Source organism: Aulonocara sp. 'chitande type north' Nkhata Bay, linkage group LG9 (genome assembly GCF_057382095.1).
Source record: "Aulonocara sp. 'chitande type north' Nkhata Bay isolate Kocher_YH1m ecotype deep benthic linkage group LG9, A_spYH_male_GT1.1, whole genome shotgun sequence".
In the NCBI taxonomy this organism is placed as follows: Eukaryota; Metazoa; Chordata; class Actinopteri; order Cichliformes; family Cichlidae; genus Aulonocara; species Aulonocara sp. 'chitande type north' Nkhata Bay.
In genome coordinates, this window is record NC_141352.1 from 12,358,426 (window position 1) to 12,384,378 (window position 25,953).

Sequence of the window (25,953 nt, forward strand, 5' to 3'; positions counted from 1 at the left end):
CATGTAAATCATGTTTTCATATAAAAGTGAGCATTTCAGTTCCTAAAACTACCTTTGCTTCAGCTACAGTTTGCTAGGATTTGTCAGTGTCTTATTGACAACATCTACAGATATGCAATAATAAATAAAAGTAAACTATAACAAATATGGTACTGAAGTCAGGATCTTTTTGAAACAATATATAATAATCTAAATTCATGGGTGCAATTTATACAATGTAGCAATTTTCTACAAACCCAGTTCTAAAAAAAAACTCTGGGGATGCTGTAAGATGTAAATTGAAAACAGAATTAAATGATTTGCAAATCTGTTACGGCCCTGGCCATAATGTGTCTTGGTAGCCGTTTCTTGTTCTGTCTGTGTCTTTAAGTCTCTGCAGGTCCCTGATTGGATAAGCTGACGGCTGCCGATTGGTCCCCTGATCATGTGGTTGCTTTCAAAATCCCTCACTAGCAGTTGGGGCAGCCACTGACAGCAGCAGCAGACCTGACCCTGGCCTCCAAACGCTGTAATATTTGTGATTCCCGTGACTTACAGAGCTTTGAATATAGTGTGTAAATTAGCCTTCACTTGTAAATAGCACTTGTAAATAGTCACTGAAGCCGAAGTGGTGAGCTGCCTTGTTGTTTTCTGTATTATTTCCTTCTGTTTATTCAGTTAGGGAGTTAGGCGTAGCATTTGTGTTTTGTTTGTTCTTTTCATCATGTAGGGTTCAGGTAGCACCTTCTTGACTGATTAAGCTGGTTTTGTTTGTTATTTTGCCCTTTGTTCACCCCAGAAGTCACGCTTCAGTTTAGGCACAATAAACCACTGTTCACTAAGAAATTGTTTTTTCTCTGTGTGGCTTTGGGGCCCAGGGCGGGGTCACTTCTTTTTTTTAACTCTTATGTTACGTTCCTGTACCCCTAGACTGGGGCGTAACAAAATCTCATAAGTTTATATTTTATTCACAGCAGAACATAGAACACATATCAAATGGTTAAAGAGAGGAAATATACTATTTTCAGAGACAGAAAAAGGTCATACTGAGTTTGATTGTTCCCCCCAAAAAACAGACACATTCAGCATTTCCTGTTCTTTTAACAGCAGTCAGTAAAACTCGGGGAACAGAGGAGAGCATTTGTGAAACTTTTTGGAAAAGATTGTTGTCCCTTTCTTGTGTCATAGAGTTCAACAGTGTTCAGTTTGTCATATTTTTGGTTCCAAAATGTGCCAAATGTTTCCAGGTGGTTAAAGGCCTGGACTGCAGGCAGACCAGTGCATCGCCCAGATTCTTCTACTATGAGTTCAAGCAGGTGTAATAGATACATTATGTGATTCATCTTGCTGTAATATGCATCAGCAGTGATGGTGCCTTTCCAGATGTGCAGCCTGCTAATTACATAGGTACTGAAGCACCCCGATTACCTGTCTGTGTTACACTGTTGCCTACTTGCTGTCTACATTCAGTCTAAAGAAGGTCTCTGGTTGGAGAAGAAAATCTCTTCATAATGGCTGTCCTCATTTTCTTGACACAAACTCTGTGAAATAAAACGCACCAAACTTGAAATGCTATGAAGAGCTTGAGGATACAATAAGGTGATACTAACATCTAAAATCTGTTTTTGAGCACAGTCACGCTAAGCCTTCATTTTATGAGTGCACATGTAAAAACTACAATCATCAGAGTCAGTTTCCTACCTGTGCCTGATGTGAAGCTTGACGTGTTGATTTTAGTCGCCTAGAAGTTACAGAGATGTAATCATCAGAAATAATAATAATAATAATAATAATAATAATAATAATAATAATAATGATATCTTGAGCAATCTACCTGAAACATTTCCTACCAGCTTAATTGAACAGGTCAGTCCAGAATCCATCACAGCAACACATTCATTGCAAAATAAATGGTTACGTGTTTACACTCTTCAAAATATGTTTATGAATCTTGTGCAATTAATTAATTACATAACTTAGAAACTCACAAAGGGAACTTCAGACACACAGGAACGATAAAATGCATCCTATCATCATTTGCATGAAAAAATATTTCTATTTTGTGGAATATTTCAGCATCTTATGATACAATCTGAAGAAACTTCACATCTGTAGCTTTGTTTTCCCAGTGATACAAAAACTGAAATACTGAAGCTATAAATTTAAGATATACCTCAACACTTCCACTGGTTTTAGTTAAAAGTTCAGTCAAAATGAAACCATTGACAGTTTCAAGCAATATCACAAGATAAAGAAAAGTGAGACAAAATTCGATATTCCACGGATGGAATAAATCTGGACTGGATGTTGATCTTAGAGTCTTACCAAAACACAAAAACCATACAGATGAGTACGATGATCCCAGTGATCCCTCCTACAGCAGACCATGATAAAGGCTGATGTGTTCCTGCAGATATAAAAAGGTTAGTGACAAATGCACTTTGATAAATATCATGTTTGTCACTGAGTGTTCAGGCTTATCTGAAGGTAACTTAAATGTTCAAGTTGCTGTGAATGGTTTAATCTATTTACATTCAATCAAATGTTAAGAGAGTGAAAGCTTTCCTATTAACTTAATGATCTCAATCAATAATTTCATGTCTTATTTAAAACAGCATCATATTCAATGTTGGGGCCACAAACTTTGTGGTGATAAGGTTGTGTCTGCATGGTGTTGTATGTCTATTCCAGGGATTTGGGTTCATGTGGGAGGTTTTAATGAATGATAGATTTAATAGACTGTATTTCTTTTGCTGACTGTGTTCGTTTGTGCATGTCAAATGCCTTGCCTTCTTTAGATTGCCCTCAAGTAGCTTGCATGTGCTTGCGCTTGACTGCAAAGTGGATGGATGACTGAAATATGGAATAAATGCTCAATGGAAAATGAATGGAAGCTGGATTGTTTGCTGGTCTATTTAAGAATGAGTCAGCAAAGCAGTTCTCCCTACTTCATCCTCTGCGTGGCCTAATTGATATCAAGTCACTTCATTCAGTTCAATAGACAATAAAGCATTCTGTGCATTAGGGCAATGAATCTGACCAGAAGAAGACAAGCAAGCAGTTGATACTAATGTATTATGGGCACTTCTGTTTCTTCTATTTGGGCTTGAATTTTCTGAGGATGACTTAAAGCTCTTGGATCCTGTTGACAGTGCTTTCATTTCTGTAAATATGGATGTGTTCCCATTATTCTCACCAAACTTTCTTCAATAAATTCAAACCTGTTAATCACAATTCTGCATACAGTTTATTAATATTAATAAATGATTGATTCTTGTGCTGCTGTCTGCATTTACCTGTTGGATGAAGCTCTGCTGATGTCTGATTACCCAGATCATTAGTGGCCACACAGTAATAAACTCCTCCATCTGTTACATTGAAGCTGTAAATCTCTCCTTCAGATACTTTCACAGCTCCATCTCTGCTCTTCTTGAACCAGGTGAAGCTGCTGACTGGAGGTTTGGCTCTGCTGGAGCAGGTCAGGTTCACCCAGCTGCCTGCTGACATCAAACCTGATGGACTGCTGGATGCTGAGGTGTCTTTAGGAGCATCTGGAGAAACAAACAAACAAAGACATATCACACAAATCATGTTGTCCTATAGGATCCAGTTCAACAATAAACTCTGATTGTCTTACATGAAACACTGAGAGTCTCTTCTGTCTCTGCTGTGTTGGTGTCGTTTCCTTGGTTCACAGGATATCTGGCAGAGCAGCTGATCTTCTTTCCATCATGTGTGTCTGACAGAGTGATGGTCTGCTGGATTTTAGTTGTAAAGCTTCCATCTGTGTTTTCCTCTATTTTGTTGTGAGAGTCTTGTTGGAGATTCCAGGTGAGTTGAGGAGGTGAGTGTGGACAGGGAGTGAGAGCTGAGCAGGTTATAGTGACAGACTCCTTCTCCTTCAGATCACCTGGGATTGTAATATTGGGCCTCCAAGGAGAATCTGTGGTTTCAAATATGTTGCAAATACATACAAATAAATACAGTATATAATACACTATATCTTTCTAATGTAGAATCATTTGTTCTGTTATCAATTTATTTAAACTCTACACTTAACACACTCTAATCCAGTGTACTGCATTGCACTGCACACTACACTTTACACGGTGATTATGAACCACTCCACTGTCACATGTTTGCTGGTGCATTGTTTTTGTTTTGATTTTCAAATATTTTTATGATGTGTATTATCATTTCTATTTTACTTTATTCAATTTATTTTGATTTCAGATTACTTTTTATCTCATTAAGATATTTGTTTTGTCATCTTTTCATATCTTACAAATAATTGTTATTATTAACCCTGTAAGACCCAACCCATCAAAAAATAGCCAGAAAATTCAGATTTTTTTAGAAATGAGATGTTTATAAACCCTTATAACAAAATCCACATTTTGTTTGCTATATCATGATATATTTTTTATTAAATATTTATTATATTTTTTTGTATTGCATAAGATACGTGGCAACTGTTTGTTAAAAACAATGTTCATTTTTAAAAAAAAACAGTTTTGTCCATAACATTTTGAAATTATGGCAAATATTGATCATGTTGATGAGATAGAGGTTATGATACAAAGGGCATTATAGGGTTAACATGCATGGACATAAAAGGAGTGAAGCCTGTCAGTAGTAAATATGTTAAGGGAATGGACAGTTTAAACCAAATTGGCAGAAGTTGTAAAAATCCCAAAATCATTACTGAATGACTGTGATCTTCATGGCCTCAGGTCAAACTGCACTGAACACACACAGTTCTGTCAAAAGAATCAGTGCGTGAGCTCAGGAACACTTCTGAAAGCCATCAGTAGAGCTGGATGCAGAAATGGAAGTTAAAAGTCCATTCTTGCTTCGTCTAGTTGGAATTATTTTACATGAAGTGAGACGGAGATTAGAACTGGCTTTAAACGATACTGTGTTCTGTACAGACCTGTCACACTCTGAAACTGTTTTCAAAATGTTATGACACAATAAAAACAGTATATTGATATATATTGACTGCTTCAGAAAGAATCCTGTACAGTTAAGAAATAAAATGTAAATCAGGAAAATCACTGTGACTGTATTGAAACTTTTAGGCTGAAAAAATTATATTTTAGAATACAGAAATCTATTTGAATGTGTTTTATTGTCATTTTGTTATTAAACATTCATTTATTTTAAAAATAACTCACCTCTGACAGTTATTTGAAGAGGATCACACTGAGCTGTTGCCTTGAATGGTTCACGCTCTACTCTGAAGAAGTATGTGTTTGTGTATGTGGTGTTTAAATTAGAAAACAGAGTGGTGCAGTCTCTCTGACTCAGGTTCCCAGTAATACTCATTGGATAGGTGCTAACTGCTCCACTACTGTTGAAGATCACATTGTTTTTGATTTTGGTAATATAAGAATTGTTTTTAATCCACACTCCAAAAGTTTCACTTGTGCTGATAAATTTTGGTTCGTCTTTGGGTCTGAAGCTACATGGGATTTGCAAACAAGATCCACTCAGTGCTTCCAGCTTCTTTGGTGCAGTTATGAAGAGTGCTGGTTGATCAGCACAATCAGCCAAAACACCTGTAAATACAGTGTCATGATTAATAAATTGTTGACTCTATCTTCACTGGCCTTTCAGATTTTGTTTGTCAATAAAGTTCAGATTGTAAAATGACTCCATGTCTGTGAATGACTGAACTAACAGTTCACCTGGAACAAAGAGGACAATCAGCAACATGCTGACTGTCACCATGTTCACACACAGGAACTTGTTGATGCTGTTGTTGAAACCCTGAATTAAAAACACAAATCAGACATTTAATCACTTGAATTATGGATTTTGAAGAGATTATTCATATTTCTTTAAAACAAATTCTTAATCCAAACTTCCTCTGTGCAATACGAGCTGTCATCATAAGGAACCATTGTTAACAACATCTGACATATGAAATGAGTGAAACTAAATCACCAGGAAAGAAAATGACATAAATGTGTCTGTCAGTGCACTAAAAGAACAATCACAAAATAAAAACTTCAGTTTCGTTAAATAAAAGCATAAAATGTTTCCTTACCAAACAAGTCCCCGTTTAGTCTCACAGTTTTAGAGTGAAATGAAGCAAAATTACAATAAACCCTGTAAACTAGTGGTCATCATTTGAGAAAGAAGCAAGCACTAACATACCCACTGACTAAACCACACGATACAATCAACTGTGTCCTTCCTGCTTAAAAGCTGAAACAGGGGATATGACATGTCAATCTATTTTTAACGTCCACTCTGAACTCACATTCACAACCTAAAAGATTTTTTTAACGTCAATCCTTCAGAGCCTGCAAACTTAACCTTAGTTAAAATATTTTTTTAAAAATCCCAATATGAACGTCACTTATCATCAGGAGCAGTAGCGGTTTTTGATACGGGCGACACGGGCAGTTGCCTGGGGCGGCATCGTGGTGGGGGCGGCATCAGGGGCATCGGCAAAAAATAAATAAAAAATTGCTCGTACTCATGCTGCCCCGACATCAGCCAGTGTGTTATGATATTTTGATACCATAGTAGCATTTACAGGATATTGTTTTATACAGGAAAACTGTTACTCAATAAGGCCCAACTACTAGTTGTTTTTCTCTTTCTCTGTGACCCAAGAATTAAGGTGTAAGACTCACAAGCTGGTCCCCCAAGGTCGAAAATACCACAGAGATGAGACCACTTCCTTACTCCCATCCTCCCTTTTTCTTTATCTCCTGGAAAAGGCTCGTTAAAGGCTAGGTGGTTTGTTTCAGAATTCACTGATGAAAGAACTCTGTATTCTATGTCTAGGAGTGTATTTTGCTGGGATGATCATAAATTGTAGCTGAGCTGATAAACTACACACAGGATACTTCTTTGCTCACAAGGCAGGAAGACGTTTCCTTATTTGGTCTGTACCGGTTTGAACTGGGAAAGCTGACACACGAACCTTTTTTTTCATCTATATAAACTGCTGTGTATCAAATAAACCTTTGAGTCGATTGGGAAGGCAACCTAAAGCAGTCTCTGTTTTCTTGTTCTCCCAAGCTGCTCCCGAGCTCGTACTAACACGCTGAATGGCACACCTGAGTGTTACTTTAAATAATTAGGAATCTTAGAAGGAAAGGACAAAACTCTGCTTATCGCTCACGCCACGGAGGAAACCCGGGACGGCAATTTCCTTCAATTTTGGTGTCAGAAGTGGGATGACTGACAGAAGGTAAATATGCGTCTTTCATATTTATATAGAGACCTATTATACCTCTCTCAGTGATCGATCCATAAAAAAAACGGGATATGCTGACGAAGTTTCACTTAGTGATCCAGAGAGATACACTGACTGACTTCCTCAGTCCCCGAATAAAGTAAATTAACCCTTGTGTGGTGTTGGTGGACACAGGAAGTTGCCTGTTGTCTTGAATATTTTAATTTTGTTTAAGTTGCTCACTCAGAAAGAGTGACACAGGAAGTTGCCTGTTGTCTTAAATACTTCTCGTTAAGTGAGAAGTTGCTCACCAAAGAGTGACACAGGAAGTTGCCTGTTGTCTTAAATACTTCTCGTTAAGTGAGAAGTTGCTCACCAAAGAGTGACACAGGGAGAAGTTGAATGGGTCTCACAGACCCGATTACCATACAAGGGTTAAAAGCAGTAAATTAAAAGCAGAAAGACACAGGAAGTTGCCTGTTGTTTTACGAGAAGTTGCTCGTTAAGCGAGAAGTTGCTCGCTAAGTGAGAGTTGCTCACACAAACAAAAAATTGCTAGCAATAAATTTAAAGTGACCTCAGCTGTGCCGCAGCGAAAATACTAACCTAAATCCTCCTAGCGTGTAAACCCCTCTGGAAATCACTGAACATGGGTCAGAATTATTCAAAGACCACAGACAGGTCCGATAAAAAATCTAAAGTACCTGTAAAACCAAAAAATTAATAAAATACAAAATAAAGTCTCAAATAACGGCTCAGTATAACTCCCATTTCCGGTTACGTGTAACCTACGTCCACGAATCGGTGAAGACGTCCATGATCACGTATCCAGAACATGAATGTCGCTTTGCAGCCACCAACAGGGCACACGCGCCTCGACCACAGAACGCAGTACAAGTTCCTGCCACTAGGCGTCAGCGGAGCTCTTCCAGACAAGGTAACTGGCAACAAAGGGAAGCATGCAATAATGGCCCCACAGGTGCAAATTCAGCTCAGTTTTCCAGCAGCCGCAGACACCCAAAGCAAAAATGAATTTGTGTATTTCATTTAACATAAAGGGTGAAATGTTTGCTGACACTGATAACAGCTTATGTTTTCTCTGCCCTATGTACCGACATGATGGAGAAGGAACATCCTCTGTGTCAGCTGGACCCTCAGCAGAGAATGAACTCAACATCCTTTTTGTCCGGTACTCTATGTCACACACTGTGCCAAAAAAAACGTGTACAGACGCCACTAACAGGTAATCCCATGACTGGGAGCCACACTTTTGTTTCTCTCACACTGTTCAACAACATGATAACTGCTCACACAAGTGAAGGTCAAACAGTGATTTTGTTACATAACTCAGACATAGGTTACGAAAAATGTCGACACATAGATCTAACCTACCCTATCCACTGTACTATTTCTGCAGTTACATTGCCAGCTGAATACCAGAATATGACATTATGGTCAAAAAGTGAGAATGATATATGATTTATTGACTTTATCACGTACACCTATTAAAACACAATAAGCCAGTATATGTCAAGCAACATCCCATTTCTGCCGAAAAAGCCGCAGCTCTAGATGTCATGATAGGAGATTTATTGACTACAGGAGCAATAAAGCCCACACTCCTGTCAATCCTGTGCCAAAGCCTAACAAACCTGGCGTATGGCGTTTCATACAAGACTTAAGGCAAATTAATGCAGTCAACATTCCTCTGCCACCTCTCGTTTCAGATGTTCACAGCATATTGACATGCATTGCATACACATTTTACCGTGGTGGATTTATGCTCCGCTCCTTTTTCTCATGAAGACACACAGCCGTTATTTGCATTCACACATAGAAATCAGCAGTACACTTGGACTCGTTTGCCCCAAGGCATGATAGACAGCTCTGCTGCTCTCTCAATGGTGCTCCACTCCTCCAGGGCTGCACCCTGATCCACATGTGGATGACCTCCTCCTCTGTGCTGAAAGTGAAAAAACTATGTCAAACTGCTACACACATGCTTCTCCAGCACCTCCAAAAGACTGGCCACAAAGCATCAGCAAAGAAAATGCAGTACTGTCAGACTTCTGTTCAATATTTGGGATTCACACTGTCTCACGGAAAACGTTCCATGACTGCAGACAGGGTCAAAGCTGTGACCTCCGTCCCTCGTCCCACTACACAGAAGGAAATGTTGTCCTTCCTGGGCATGGTGAACTATTGCAGACAGTGGATACCAGACTGTTCTTTTCATGACCACATTCTGCGTGACTGTTGTAAAAAAGACAAGCCTCCTCGAATACTGTGGTCCACAGAAATGACTGCCTCTTTCAATGCATTACAGGGAGTGCTGACCTCCGCCACTCAAAGGTGCTGCCTGAATTGTTCAGGAATGCCGGCCTGCCTGAGGGCAGTAGCAGCTTGCTCTATCATGATAAGGGACTGCGAGAAACTTACACTCTCACATGACACTATTCTACACACCAATCACCAGGTCACGACCATTCTAGCAAACATAAATAAACAACATATGCAAATCTCACATTTATTGATCCTATGCTGTGTTCTTCTGACCGACAGGATGGCTCAGACAGGCTTGACGTTCATGACTGCATGACACGTATACAGGAATCCACAGCACCACGTCCAGATTTAGAGCAAACACCTATCCCAGACTCAGCCACGGTTTATGTGGACGGGTCCTGTTCAAGGCCGAATGACAACTCATTTCTTTGTGGCTATTCAGTGGTAACAGTGCCTGACATCATACTAGAGGCTCACTCATTACCATTTCACTCAGCACAAAAAGCAGAGCTCATGGCTTTAATACGCGCCTGTGAGCTCCATGTGGATAAGCATGTGACGATTTACACAGACAGCCGCTATGCATTTGGCGTTGTGCATGACTTTGGCACATTGTGGAGACAAAGAGGATTTAGATCTGCTGATGTAAAATAAATTGCTAAATTCTGATTTTGTTCAAAGACTTTTTCAGGCTATACAGCTGCCATCGGCCGTTGCAGTTGTAAAAACGAAAGGACACAGTACAGCTGACACAGACGAAGCAACAGGTAATGCCTTAGCAGACGTGACAGCCAAGGCTGCAGCTGCATCACAGCTCCCACCTCCGCAGGAAGTATTATCTGTGCCCCTACAGCTGCCACTTGTTACACTCCCAGACTATTTAGACACAAATGTTGATTTAAAATTCATACAAGAGCAAGCCTCTGCATGTGATTACACCTATTGGGAGAATAATGACTGTACCTTAGATGACAGAGATGGCCTATACAAAATCTTAAGGGTTTGATTGCCCTCCCATATTCCCTGATGCCAGTCCTTGCCCGACATTTTCACTGTGTGAGTCATGTCGGACAAAGAGGGGTAATAGGGGCAATAAAATCAAGATTTGTAATTGAGAAAACATCACATGCAGTAAAAAGCATATTAGCAACCTGTCTAACATGTGCGCGAACTAATGTAGGAAAACCAAAAGCAAAACATCAGCATTTACCACAACCAGATTTTCCATTTCATACATTACAAATTGATTTCACACATATGCCAGCACAAGGAAGCATCAAGTACTTACTGGTAATAGTGGATCAATTTAGTAAATGAGTAGAAGCTTATCCAACCTCAAAAGAAACTGCAGAAGTAGTCTGTCAAAAGTTGAGCAATGAAATAATACCCAGATTCGGAATACCTCACCAGATTAACAGTGATAGAGGATCTTCATTCACATTAGAAGTAATTCAAAAGTGTGCTAAAACTTTAATGACCTGGGTCAAATTACTTACTCAAGTCCTGTGTGAGATTAGAATGACTCAATCTGCAGTAACCAAATTATTTCCATTTGAAATAAGACTGTTTCCAACACCATGGTCAGCTTCCAGAGGGGCACCGCTAGTAGAAGGTGATGTATATTGCATTGTCCACTGATGTTCACAACCTGATAGAAAAACTGAATAATAACTATCAGAAAGTTTGTCTCTCTCAGCCTTTCCCCTCCACAGTTCCACCAGTGGAGACAAGGAGACGCATGTTGGAGAAGCCACTAAAACCAAGGACTCTCTGGGAGGCCGCGCGTGTTCCAGCCCCAGACTGTACTGGCAGTGACGAAGAACCAGCATCCTCACGGACGGACAACCTCAGTGGATTCATGCCAGCAGGGTTAAGACCAGCCCAATCGGACCATCTCAGGCGTCGGATCAAGCAGACGACATCTCCGGCGAGCCAGCGCCCGGAACTAGAGCAAATAAACACACACGGGTAGATGACATCTCCGGCGAGCCAGCGCCAGGATCCAGTGCACACACACAATCACTGATTAACACACAACGTCTGAAAGAACAACAACAAGGTACTCAAACATCCAGCAGGAACAGAAAGCCAAAAGTACCACATGATGTCTAACCTGATAAAGCCAGACTCATTCCATCCTGATAATGGAGAAAATGAAATGCCCATTGTCATCATACGACGCTTATTCTGTGTCTCTCGAACCTGGGACCAGGCCAGAAGACGACTGAAGAACTGTCTTTTTTATATATTTAGGTTATTAATCATATCTATCGCATTAACCTTAGGATTTCTCTTTGCTATTTTGTATTGTAAACTGCAACCATGTTCACATTTCTGCAGGTCATATTTTGCTGACTATACCTCATGCTCCATTTTGAAAGACACCTACTTAATGCACTCATTACGTTCCCTAAAATCAGTAAATAGCAACATAGACGTCACTAATAAACCATCTTATGCGCCCTCTAGAACAGGAGCTAACGCCTGGTATGAAAATGCCAGAACAGCCGCTCGTGATTTAGGAAACAGTAACTGTTATGTCTGTTCAAAGGCTAATCCAGAACAGGTAATAGTAGGATACCCCATATCCGGTTTCCCCCTCACTGAGGGACTAGAGAAAATCGGCGGAGATAATGCTCTCTTTAAAGACACTTTACAGTTGACTCTGAGCCCTCTCGACTGCCTACTTAGACACACACACACACCAACTAACCCTGAGACTCCATTAGGCGAATTATTGAAGTTATCTAATGACACCGCAGGGACCTGCGCCCCAATGAAACGCCCCAAGAATAGGTTAAAGCCCTCACTGCCCTTAGGACAGATCCCTCTCCATTTTAATACTAGTATGATATGTCTGCGCAGACTAAAGTTAACTGGCCCAGACACACACATAGATTATACAAAGGATAACTATACATTCTTCTCTGACTCCCCAGGTGCACGCTGTAATGAGACATGGCTAGCTGTCTCTGTGGCTGAAGTTGTATCATATCTGGAGGAACACACACACAGTTCAAGTTCGAGCGCAGAATCGATCATTGTTCCCCCAGAGGGTGTCTTAAATGATACTGACTGGGGGGAGTTAGTTAAATCACACATGGTCACACGCCTAACTAGAGCAATCCCACATGCTTATTGGATGTGCAATAATACTCTTAGATTAGCTTTACCTGTTAATTGGACCGGTACCTGTGGTCTAGTAACCGTTGATGTATGCTGTACTTTCATTCCCAATAACACCGCCCCTAACGGTTCATTCACACAAGCTATGAATAAACTTGAAGCATTGCAGATAGAACTAATTGCCAATGCAGGTCACGGTCAGTGGCTACATAAGTGGCTACAGGACACGTTTGGGAGATGGAAGGAACTAATTGTAGCCTTTGTAACCGTTGCAGCATGTTTTTGATGATTATTGTCTGTTGTGTGGTACCCTGTGTACGTTCAATGATAACCCGTATAGCTACTAGTACAGCTACTTCAATGTATTTGCAATTGGCACAAATTGACCCAGATTATGTGTCAGATGTCATCGATGATGATCCTGATGTATGTATTGAGCATTAGATTGTGAATTACTCGATTGTTCAAGAAGAGGATGACGTTTTCTTCTTTTTCTTTTCTTCTTTTTAAGATTTTGATATTAAGCTCACTCGAAGGACTAGTTACATTTATGATTTGTTTCACATTTATGATTTATCTTTATATTATGTTATTACATTCTGTCTTTATACTATGTTATCATTTCATGATAAAAGGGGAGAACTGTTATGATATTTTGATACCATAGTAGCATTTACAGGATATTGTTTTATACAGGAAAACTGTTACTCAATAAGGCCCAACTACTAGTTGTTTTTCTCTTTCTCTGTGACCCAAGAATTAAGGTGTAAGACTCACAAGCTGGTCCCCCAAGGTCGAAAATACCACAGAGATGAGACCACTTCCTTACTCCCATCCTCCCTTTTTCTTTATCTCCTGGAAAAGGCTCGTTAAAGGCTAGGTGGTTTGTTTCAGAATTCACTGATGAAAGAACTCTGTATTCTATGTCTAGGAGTGTATTTTGCTGGGATGATCATAAATTGTAGCTGAGCTGATAAACTACACACAGGATACTTCTTTGCTCACAAGGCAGGAAGACGTTTCCTTATTTGGTCTGTACCGGTTTGAACTGGGAAAGCTGACACACGAACCTTTTTTTTCATCTATATAAACTGCTGTGTATCAAATAAACCTTTGAGTTGATTGGGAAGGCAACCTAAAGCAGTCTCTGTTTTCTTGTTCTCCCAAGCTGCTCCCGAGCTCGTACTAACACGCTGAATGGCACACCTGAGTGTTACTTTAAATAATTAGGAATCTTAGAAGGAAAGGACAAAACTCTGCTTATCGCTCACGCCACGGAGGAAACCCGGGACGGCAATTTCCTTCACAGTGCATATTGGGAATGGCATCGGTTTTCTATCGCCCATTTGCTGGGAGTAAGGGCGCCCTCTGTTTGCGAGGTGCGCCTGCTGCTTGCGGCTCAGGGAGGAGAGGGCGGGGCGGCGGGGGATTCTCTGGCTGGCTGGAGCAGCATCTAATAACCAACTCGCAAAATAAAACAAAATAAAAACAAACCAACAAACACGAAAACACCAGACATCATGATACAGACTTATAATTTGCACCGATGTTTTTTTCGAAATTCTGTATGCGAAAAGTGCGCCTGCTTGCTGCTGTGCTGAAGTCAAAGTAAACTTCATTGTCATCTCCGCTATACAGTCCAGTATGTAGAGAGACGAGACGACGAGGCTCCAGTTACAGCAGTGCAAGTAAACGAACAACAAATATAAGAAGAGTAAGAAAATAAACATACACTTTAGGACTAGGAGTGAAGGGATCAATAACAATTTAAAATTTATAATTTACAGTTTGATGATTTAAAGTCACACACAACCTGTCGACAGTGGAGGAGAGACCTGCTGCTTGCAAATAGAGCAAATTTCATTCATAATGTTGTAAATCCAAGCCCATTATGTATTCTTGATTTGAAATCCCAGAAATAAACCTTAGACAAAGCAAATCTGTGAACTAAGGTGTAGGTCTATTAGGTTATGTTGTGGTGATCCCTGAGTTGGGGGATGGGTGTTCATACTGGAGTGCAAAATGAAAACCAATGGAAGATGAACAAGAAAAGTTCAAAGCCATCAGGTCCTCAGTTTAGAAAAAAGAGAAAAGAAGAGCAAGAGAAACGAGCAAAAGATGCAGGTAAGCAGATGTGTCATTGGATAATGGCAGCTCATCCTGAAACAATCAGACTCATATTCAGAATACTTCATTAATCCCTAAGAAAATTATGTGGGTTACAGTTGCTCCAAGAAGAAATGGTAAAAATAGTAACAGTAACGGACTAAACTCCAAACAATACATTATGTTACAGATTTTACACATTTAAGAAATAGCACTAATACACACAGACCACTAAATTATAAATATCAATGATAAACAGAGGGGATTATAAATAAATATCAAGAAAGTTGACAAGAATATTCCAGAGTAGAGAAGAGCGTGTGTAAAATGGCTGTAACTATAGCAGTGTTTACAGTGTGTTAGATGGAGGTGGTGTGCAGGGAGATGGTCACGAGCAGGAATGATTTCCTGTGTCGGCCAGTGGTGCTTTTCGGTAATCTCAGTCTCTCACTGAACGTGTTCCTGTGACTAGCCAGCATGTCATGGAGTGGGTGGGAGGTGTTATCCAACATTGTCTTTATCTTGGACAACATCTGCCTCTCAGACACCACCCTAACGGAGTCCAGCTCCATCCCCACAACATTACTGGCCTTGTGGATCAGTTTATTTAGTCTGTCGTCATCTGTGACCCTCAACCTGCTGCCCCAGCATGCAACAGCATAGAGGATTGCACTGACCACAACAGAGATATTAACATCATAACATCAACTAGTAGGGATAGTGAAGTGTCACTTGGCTATGATAGTAAACAGTAGACACTGATGTCGCTTACTGGATCTTTTGGACTGTGTTCAGCACAATATTAATTAGTCATTATCAATTGATGATCTGTCCTGTTCTCATTGTATGACAAATTATGATGGCTGTTTAGTAGCTGTTTGCATACTATGCATACTCTCTCTCTCTCCATATATGTGTGTGTGTGTGTGTGTGTGTGTGTGTGTTTCTCTGGTGAAATTCAGTATGGTTCCGACAACAGTTTTATATTAATGTACAATCCTTAATATATTTTATGTGTGTCCAGGGCACCAAACAGGCTAGGACTGCCACTGTTCAGGAGTTATTACAAGCTGTTAGGGTCATCGTAAAAATTAATATTCAAGTACTAATTAATACTAAAAAAAAAAAAAAAAACTGATTAGTAATCAACTCTGAAACTCTTTACCAGTTTATTTACCTTTGCAAAGAAATCAACAACAGTACAGACAGCATGACCACAGTCTGCATGCCCTCTGACACAGAGGGATTGTAAGTCTAGAATATTTACAGAGAGAAGGCATCTACCTGCCATGATCACAGAGTACATTTATACAACAGAAAACTCGGCAACAATTGCTTTAAAGATTACATGGAGACACAATAAGATAATTTAGAGAATTTCATTCTGTAAAGTCAGCTTGAGACAGAGAAGAATCCTACAAATTTCATTGCTCATCTATATTAAAACTTAATATAGATGATTAACATAGACTATTAGACCCATGAAGTGAATCACTGACATCTGAAAAATGATGTGTTGATACAGCTCTTGAATTCTCCTTAAAGATACAAGACTGAACAGTTTGTTCCTGGGAACAACAGTAAGTGAAAAACTCTGTCAAAAAAATACAGATGTGTGGCCAGTAGATCAGACATATGTCATGATTCGGCTGTGTGCAGACAGGATGAGGACCCAAAATGCAGAAATCTCAACACATGGGAATAACTCAAAATGCAGCTTTATTGCTGACACACGGAAATCATACAGGACCAAAGTAAACTGGAGAATAAAACCTAAACTTCACCAAGAGGCACACAAGGAAACACACAGCATGAGGCAGAAAAACACAGGGCTTGACATGACGAGACCAAAGGGAAGCAAAACTCAATACATTCACCAAGGACACAGACTTTCAAAGTAAAGCAGGAAACTTAACACTGAGACGCGGACTTGACTAAGGGATACACATGACAGGGGAAACAGAGCAACTAAGACACACAGAGACCAAACATAAGGGAGGCAGACAACAATAAACACTGGGTCAATGGCCCAGGACCGTGACAACATATGCAGGGAGGTTGTAGATAAGATGGGAGTAAAAACATGATCCAGGGGTGCTCGCTTTTATGTGTGGGACCATTACCATGCTGCACTATCATCAGTGTTTAAATCAAAATTACTGACCAAAGGGAATTGGTGAGATTTGGCAATATATGAAAATAGATGAGAGAATTAATTCAAGAAGTCATCACAGGACTTAGGAGGTTGGTGGATAATAATACAACAAAATAGATTTTCATACTTAGATTTGAAGGGATGATATGAGCTCAGAGTAAATGGATGACAACTTAATTTGCACTTGTAAATCACTGATATTCCCCCACCTCAGCCTGAGCACCTCGGGGCATTCAAATATTTGTAATTGTTTTGGCAAAGATCCACAAGGGCCTCACATCCCAGAAATAACTGTTCAAACTGCAGCCTTCAGGCAGGCGCTACAAACCACTGTTTACAAAACCCACGGAGACAGTTTCCTCCCCCAGGTGTCACTCTGATGAACACTGAAATGACCCACTCTTACATCATTCAGGTCATAACACATATGCATATTACACCACTCAGTTTGGTACCAGTACTTTGTATAGTTTCTTAATACTTTGTGTAACTTGCTCCTTGTTTTTTGTTTGTGTGCACAAACTTGGCCAAATAAAGTCTGATTCTGAATCTAACACTAATGTTAGGAAAACAGCTGAAACTGTAACAGAGTGGAAACTGCCAGGATTGTCCAAGCATCATGCTGCAGCAGTCTTACATAAGTGTAGGGTTAGATCAGTGTTCATGGATAAAATGCTTGACCTTAGAGTGAAGCAGGTCCTATTAAAAAATTTTAGTCCAGTTGAGGACCGGCATGAACTTGTCCACAAAGAAAATGTCTCCATTCCTGCAACACCATCTCTACACAAAAAGCAAAACTGTTGAACATCACTGCAGTGAATTTACTGATATTTTCAGGTGGATTTTGTCCTCCTGAAGAAACTTCAGTTGATGTGTTGTGACTCTTCTTATCAGACAGCTTTCAGTTTCTGGATTGTTGGAGAGTCTTGATCTGAACCAGCTGAAGGAAAAAAAGACAAAATCATTTTGTTTTACAACAGATGAGTTTCTTTGTGGCTTTACATGAGTGTGTCACAGAAACATTTGTCTCACCAAACAAAAACCATCAGTGTGCTCACGAGCATTATGATTAACACAGTCTTCACTATAGTGTAGACACCAACCTGGTTTCCACCTTTAATGCAACAAGATTTTAGAGTGATTAAAACAATATGTGACAGAATGAACATTTAACAGTAAATAGAACCGTTTAAGGTGAAACAAGATCCAAGAAAACCATAACTTTAACAAATAAGACCTGAACAACCACAGGTTCAGGTCTTAGTCTTGATGAAGGATGAAGTAAAATCTTAGAAGTTCATAAAACACAATTCAAGTCTCACATAAAACACACCTCTCTCTCTGCTTTCTTCTGACATATATTACAAAAAATAGAATGGAAAAAAAAAAAATGCTTTTAACACTTCATTTGTTGGATCCAATCAAAAACATTTTGAAATGAAAAAAAAAAAAAAATCTGCTGAGTAACGTTACCTTCAGTCAAATGAAGCTCTGCTGATGTCCGATTACCCAGATCATTAGTGGCCACACAGTAATAAACTCCTCCATCTGTTACATTGAAGCTGTAAATCTCTCCTTCAGATACTTTCACAGCTCCATCTCTGCTCTTCTTGAACCAGGTGAAGCTGCTGACTGGAGGTTTGGCTCTGCTGGAGCAGGTCAGGTTCACCCAGCTGCCTGCTGACACCAAACCTGATGGACTGATGGATGCTGAGGTGTCTTTAGGAGCATCTGGAGAAATAAATTATATCCTATAAATCATGATATGTTTGCAGGATGAAAAAACAAAGTCTGATTGTCTTACATGAAACACTGAGAGTCTCTTCTGTCTTGGTGTCTTTTCCTTGGTTCACAGGATATCTGGCAGAGCAGCTGATCTTCTTTCCATCATGTGTGTCTGACAGAGTGATGTTCTGCTGGATTTTAGTTGTAAAGCTTCCATCTGTGTTTTCCTCTATTTTGTTGGGAGAGTCTTGTTGGAGATTCCAGGTGAGTTGAGGAGGGGAGTGTGGACAGGGAGTGAGAGCTGAGCAGGTTATAGTGACAGACTCCTTCTCCTTCAGATCACCTGGGATTGTAATATTGGGCCTCCAAGGAGAATCTGTGGTTTCGAAGATGTTGCAAATACATACAAATAAATACAGTATATAATGCACTATATCTGTCAAATGTAGAATCATTTAGTCTTTTATTTAAACTCTGCACTTAACACACACTAATCCAGTATACGGCAATGTACTGCACACTACACTTGTTATTACGAACCACTCTGTCACATGTTTGCTGTTGCAGCGCTTCGGTATTAATTTTGAAATAATTTATATAATCATTTGTAATTTACTTGGAATGAATTTCATTAAGATTTTTTTTTTTTTTTTACTTTATTTTGATTTCAGATTACCTCATTAAGATATTTGTCTAACAATCACACAGTAGACTCGTCCACATGTTTATGCTTTTTAGCATTTACTTTATTTGCACACACGGGTGCTGTACACAGTTGGCTGCAGCTCTACAGCTGCCAGCCACACACATCACCAAAAACCACTCTCAGGACCCAACCGCCACAATTTGTTTTGTTATCTTTTCATATATAACAAATAACAAGTTTAATAATAAATATTTATGGACCTAAAAAGAGTGAGGCCTGTCAGCAGTAAACGTGTGAATGGAATGGAGAAGGGAATGGGAGAAGTTGGGGAATATCTAAGCACACTTTAAAAAAAATCTGTAAAATGATCTTCATGCCTTCAGGTCAAACTGCAGTGAACATAGACAGTTCTATCAAACCTCAGTAGAGCTGGAAACAGAAAAGCCCATTTCTGCGAACTTATTTAACATGAAGTGAGACAGAGATTAAAACAGACTTTAACTGACCAAACCTGTTTTTGAAAATAGTGAAAACTGCATCCATTCATTTACTTACTGTCACGGCGAGTGAGAGGAGCCGTGTGGAGGAAATGAAGGAGGATCCAAATGCAGGCAGTAGTGGAGAAGTGAAGGTGGTTTATTGAACACGAAATAAATATGGACAAACAGCAAATGGAGCACGAACTAAACTAGACTGGAAACAACTAAACTACAGAGCACAAACCTGGACAAGAATGAGAACGAGGAGAGGAGAGGAGAGGAGAGGAGAGGAGAGGAGAGGAGAGGAGAGGGACAGCAGGGAGAACACACGGGTGAGACATGGTTGATACACAGACAGACCAGCAACTACAATGACGGAGGACACGACTTAAATACACACAGAGAAACACGGGAATTACACACAGGTGGTGGACACAGCTGGGAACAATCAGTAAGATGAGACAGAGGTAAAACTGAACACACTCACATGAGACGCAGACCTTCACAATAAAACATCACACACAGGCTCGACATCGAGAGACAGACAGGAAATGACATATGAAACTAAACCCACATCTTAAACCCAGATAAACAGAAACATGGAACTCTAATAATAGACATCATAATCATCACCATAACACGACAAGAGAACAAGAACACAATCCCTGATGCAAACTTAAATCAAAACACAATAAACTCAAAATAGTGGGTCCAATGGACCCAGAACCGTGACACTTACATTTTACAGCCTGACTTTTTTGGAAAGACTTTTATGTAGCACATGAATAATCTGTAAGGACAATCACTGATCCTACATTGCTATTTTTAGCTCTAAGAGATATTGTATGCAAAGAACAGAGAGCAACTATTTGAATGTGGGTTATTGTCATTTTGTTATTAAACATTAAAACTTAATCATTCACCTCTGACTGTTATTTGAAGAGGATCACATTCTGCTGTTGCCTTGAATGGTTCTATACTGTCCTCGCCCTGAGTCTCTTAGTTTCACCAGCTAGACAGCGAGATAACGATGCTCCAATAACCAGACTTATTTTCCTTTTTGCGCTGATTTATTGAAGAATGGCCTCTGACCATTGCCTTCTCTTTGACCATCGTAAAACTGAAAGTACAAAATACTGTATTAGCTAACTAACATGTAAACTAGCTTGTTACACTCTTACTGCAAGCTAACAAGATAAAACTTTCAAATGTACAAATTATTGTGCCATTTTTACACAAAACAAAAGATAATAGTTATTTTATCGACATTCATACTTACAGACATATCTTGTCCAAGGCAACAACATTTTAAGGTCCGTATCAGCTTAGAACGATAACATTACGGTATCACTTTCCGCCATCTTTTATTTCTTCTTCACGTTCTCATTTTTTCCTTTCCCAAAGTAACCGAACCCATATTACAAAGCAGCCACTAGAGGGAGCTCTAGGGCAGCTTACAACTATAATATCCGATTTAAGTTATAAAAGGCAGAACAGGTTCACTCTCTACTCTGAAGAAGTATGTGTCTGTGTATGTGGTGGTTAAATTAGAAAACAGAGCGGTGCAGTCTCTCTGACTCAGGTTCCCAGTAATACTCATTGGATAGATGCTAACTGCTCCACTACTGTTGAAGATCACATTGTTTGGATATTTGCCAAATTGGGATTTATTTTTAATCCACACTCCAAAGGTTTTTCTTGTGCTGATAAATTTCTGTCCTTCTTTGCGTCTGAAGCTACATGGGATTTGCAAACAAGATCCACTCAGTGCTTCCAGAGTCTTTGGTGCAGTTATGGAGAGTGTTGCTTTAACAGTACAACCAGCCAACGCACCTGTAAATACAACATAATGATTAATCCAATCACACAACTGCACATTTTTAAACAAATCGTGCAGTTATGGAGAGTGATGCTTCTTTTAGTCTACCAAAGCAGCTTAAATACAGTGTCATTATTAGCTGTTGATTCTATCTTCACTGACCTTTAAGATTTTCTTTGTTAAAGTTCAGAACACAAAATGACTCCATGTCTGTGAATGACTGAACAAACAGCTCACCTGGAACACAGGGGACAATCAGCAACATGTCGACTGTCACCATTTTCACACACAGGAACTTGTTGAAACCCTGATTTACAAACACACATCACATATTTAATAATTTGTATTATGGATTTTGAAGAGATTTTTCATTATTCTTTAAAACATATTCATAATCCAGACTCTGTGCAGTAGAAGCTGTCGTTTTTTCATAAGGAACCATTGTTAACAGCATTTGCTGCATGAAATATAAAAACAGTAATAATACAACAGGGTCACTGTCAGTGCACTAAAATAAGAATCACAAAATAAAAGCTTTAGTTTCATTAAATAAAAGTGTAACCCTGGTAAGATTTACAGCAATCAGAAGTACAGGGTTCTTTGAATGCATCGTAGTTCTTGGCTGATAGCTTAATTTCCGGGCTTGCCCTGAAGGCATCATCTGCAGCTCGGTGCGCGTGAAGGTGTGGTGTAGGACAGTGGTTCCCGAACTTTTTTCGCTGGGCCCCCCTTTGTTTTACGGAAAAATCCCCCCCCCCCCCCCCCCCCCCCCCGCGCGCACACACACACGCACGCACTAACACATCCTCCAACCACACACGCCCATATTTTGCTCAATTGTGGTTTATTTCACACCTCAAACATTTAGTAAACAATTAAGCAAATACAAGTAATCTGCAGGTAGTAATAAAATAAACTACTAACTCTTTTACGCTACTTCCGCGCAGCTACACCGGTATGTTTGAAAACGCAGCTGTTTCGTCCACACGTAAACGGTGTTTCGAATCACCGAAAACTGAGATTTTTTAAAACGTTGCGTCTACGTGTGGACGAGGAATACAGAGTTCGTCATGCAAAGTTAAAGGTATGTGCCTTTTTTCACGTCAGCTGGGCGCCACGTTATTGCTTACATGAGAGGAATTGCAGAATGGCAGAGAGTCAGATTAACAGTATTTTGTCTCTATCTTCAGGTTTTACAAGCTTACATGCACACGCAGTTACTGTCCCTCTATTTAGAAAGGCAGAGGCGTCAAGGTGTAATTATTTTACGTTCAGTTGTTTTTTTCCTGTGCAATAATATTCAACATTGCTGTCAATACATTTTTCAAAAAATGTCTCTCTGTGGAAAATGGGTTTAAAAACATAAACAGCTGTGGGATAATGTTTGTCTGTGATTTGAACCGGGGAACAAATCGTGGCAGGATCAGCCTGATGTTATTTGTATCCCGCTGTAACTTTACTGTGGACAAAGTTGAACACTGTTGCTGCTGGGGAGGCCTTCTGTGTGTCAGGACGCTGACACGTTGATGCCTGCCGTACCAGGAGGGCGGTAGGGAAAAAACAAAAGGAAGCCCACCTGAGAGATACCTTATCATTTTCTTTTGCTACTTTTTCCCCGCCTGAGATTCAGGTCCTTTTCAGTTCTCAACCCAAGACAGTGGGTAACTGAATAAACTGACACCATAAGGAACTGGACACTCACATGTTATTTTCTTTTCTTTTTCCTTTTCTTTGGGGTGTTGAAATATTGTGTGTTCTTTCTTGTCTTACATCTATTTTGATTGTTTCAATTATTTTTGTGATGCATTTGAGATCGTTACTGCATTTGAAGGTATCCCTACATTGAGGATGAGCAAAGGGAACTGATTCAAAGAAAATATATATAAAGCAAACTTTGTTTCACAAACCTGTGGTTGTGCGTGTTATGTGGGTTGGAAGTCTTATTGCTCTTACAAAGTTGCTACTGCCAATCACCTTCCCAAACCTAGATTCGGATATTGTAGACATTGCACTTGGGCGAGCAGTATAGATCATCTCTTTATAGATAGAGGGACACACGTCCAGGTTACAAAAGCATCAAATGTTTGTTTTTTTTTACCAAACAAGTCCCAGTTTAGTCTCACAGTTTTAGAGTGAAATGAAGCAGAATTACAATAAACCCTGTAAACTAGTGATCATCATATCAGAAAGAAGCAAGCACTGAGAAACTCACTGACTAAAACACGAGATGCACTATGTTTGGCCTTCCTGCTTACAACCCGCTGAAAGAGGAAGTGAGATATTGCTGGCTGTAATGCCAAGTGTCATATTTGGCTTTGTAAGTTCTGATACTTCTTCATCATCAGTGCGACTTTTTTCCTCTAAAAAACCTCAGATACTGATCAATACTGAATCATCAATACTAAATTGGTGATTACTCATTTGCAACAATATCAAAACCAAATCTTTTCCTCTTGCAGATGACACACAGCTTTATACAGGCAGAAAACCAGTTGTTCACCCTAACAGCAGCTGAACACATGGACAGAGACCACATTTAACACCACTGGGGCCTCAAGCCACTGGGACATACACATAAGGGGTCTCTTTTCAACTCCTTCATTTCTTGAGCCATACTGCTCAATCATCACCTGATTTTTTCAAGTAAATAATTAGCAGTAATCTGTAGTAATTAGGGTAAGTGTTGGGTTTAGATTTTATTATTGTCATTTGTATTAGGAAACATTTAATCATATATGCTTAGAGGTGTATAATCAATTGTGTAGTGATAAGTTGTGTGATCTTTAACAGGCTACAGAGGCTTGGTGTGTATTCCACACTGGAATGCACACCTGCATCTTGGGGGCATGGGAAGAGGTCGCATCTTGTTTTATTGTTTTATGGTAGGATTAACGTAGCTACATTTGTTTTAGTCTAAGTGCTTTTCTGTTTAGATGAACTGCTGGACTTCCTTACCGGGGGGGTCTAGTCTACCCTCTTCCTGACCAAGGATGATTGCCTTCGTGCTTTCATGTTGTTATATGACCTTTGACACACACACACACACACACACACACACACACACACACACACACACACACACACACACAGTATTCTTTGTTCACATGTATACCTATGTAAGATGTTATATGTTAATGACCCTATGCATATTCATGTAACCACAATAAAAGGAGTGCTGTGGGGAAACCTGGCTGAGAGTCTGACAGTGGTCAAGTGGTGGAACGACGCTTGGCTCCAGCCAGGTCTCCCTCATGCATGAGTAACCAGAGAACTTTGGTGCCTTGAGTCTTGCTTTTGCTGCGTAGCAGATTGTCCTTAACGTTCCAGCGAATAGGTTTATGTTACAAACCTATCAGTAAGAAATTAGGGTAATTAGGGTAACCAGTAAGAAATGTTCAATCGCCACATTTAATAAAAATGTTTGTTATGTGCATCAGTCTGCACAGTTTGAAATCCACTCATATTTCAAATCTCATGTCTCCACATGCTGTGGTTATTCTGTGTTCTCTGTGCTTTCTCTCCCCCTTGTCGCTCTGCCCGGGCGGGGCTCACTGCAGGCTCCTGCCTTTGGCCCACGCACCTGGCTCTAATTCCTCAGTTGATTACTCCATGGCTATTTATGGCTGGGGCTCGGATCTTCTCATCGCTGGATGATTGTTTGAGACGCGTTAGTGTTAGTTTCTGTATTTCATGAGTGAGTTTGCCTTTTGAGATTCATCTCTCTTTGTGAATAGTAGTGATGTGACGTTCTGTATCGAGGCTTCAAAGCTTGTGTCGAGTAATTGAGGGGGCGTGTTATATTGCTTATAATGTTTGCACTCTGTGCTTACTGTCCCTTTTGGTCCACCGTAGTGGCAACGGGGAGTGTTTGTTTTCACGACAGTGGGGGTGTTTTATGTGGAACTGGACGAGCGGCAATAAAGATAATGGTGGCTCACGAAGCAGATTACGAACACGTTATTCATAAGTTTGAGACAGAACATTACATGGTGTCAGAGTAAATCGAACTAAACGCCCACTGACAGAGCGAAATGGATTCGTCGGGAGTTCCTGCACCATGGATGGACTGGGATTCAGCCAATCTTCCCGATGCCTGGCGGAGGTTCGTACAACATGTGAAGCTAATGTTTAGCGGCCCGCTAAGCGGCAAGCCCGAGGAGACCCAGTGCAGCTATCTTCTTCTGTGGGTAGGAGAAAGAGGCAGGGACATTTATAACACATGGCAGCTATCTGATGAAGAAGCTAAAAAGCTGACCACATATCTCGACAGGTTTGAACAGTACCTCATGCCGAAAACAAACACCATTTTCGCCAGATACAAGTTTAATGAAAGACTCCAAGGTGAAGGGGAGTCATTTGAGCACTTTGTGACCGAGTTAAAGTTACTCGTCAAGCAGTGTGGCTATGTTAACAGTGATGAAATGGTCCGAGACAGGA

At 40.0% G+C, this 25,953-nt stretch overlaps 2 protein-coding genes across 2 annotated transcripts; both read right to left on the minus strand.

Moving 5' to 3' along the window:
- Window positions 1-1,445: 1,445 nt before the first annotated feature.
- Window positions 1,446-5,727, minus strand: LOC147321758 (myelin-associated glycoprotein-like). Its single transcript, XM_086305897.1, has 7 exons — window positions 5,670-5,727; window positions 5,157-5,540; window positions 3,617-3,922; window positions 3,276-3,530; window positions 2,305-2,386; window positions 1,681-1,720; window positions 1,446-1,520 (listed from the first exon to the last, which is right to left on the minus strand). Exons 1-7 carry the CDS (start codon window positions 5,710-5,712, stop codon window positions 1,446-1,448), a joined length of 1,185 nt encoding a protein of 394 aa, XP_086162023.1. The 5' UTR covers window positions 5,713-5,727.
- Window positions 5,728-15,873: 10,146 nt separating this feature from the next.
- LOC147321759 (B-cell receptor CD22-like) lies at window positions 15,874-21,802 on the minus strand. Its single transcript, XM_086305896.1, has 7 exons — window positions 21,754-21,802; window positions 21,200-21,530; window positions 20,621-20,673; window positions 18,652-18,948; window positions 18,321-18,578; window positions 17,880-17,961; window positions 15,874-17,787 (listed from the first exon to the last, which is right to left on the minus strand). Exons 1-7 carry the CDS (start codon window positions 21,794-21,796, stop codon window positions 17,655-17,657), a joined length of 1,197 nt encoding a protein of 398 aa, XP_086162022.1. The 5' UTR covers window positions 21,797-21,802; the 3' UTR covers window positions 15,874-17,654.
- Window positions 21,803-25,953: the final 4,151 nt, after the last annotated feature.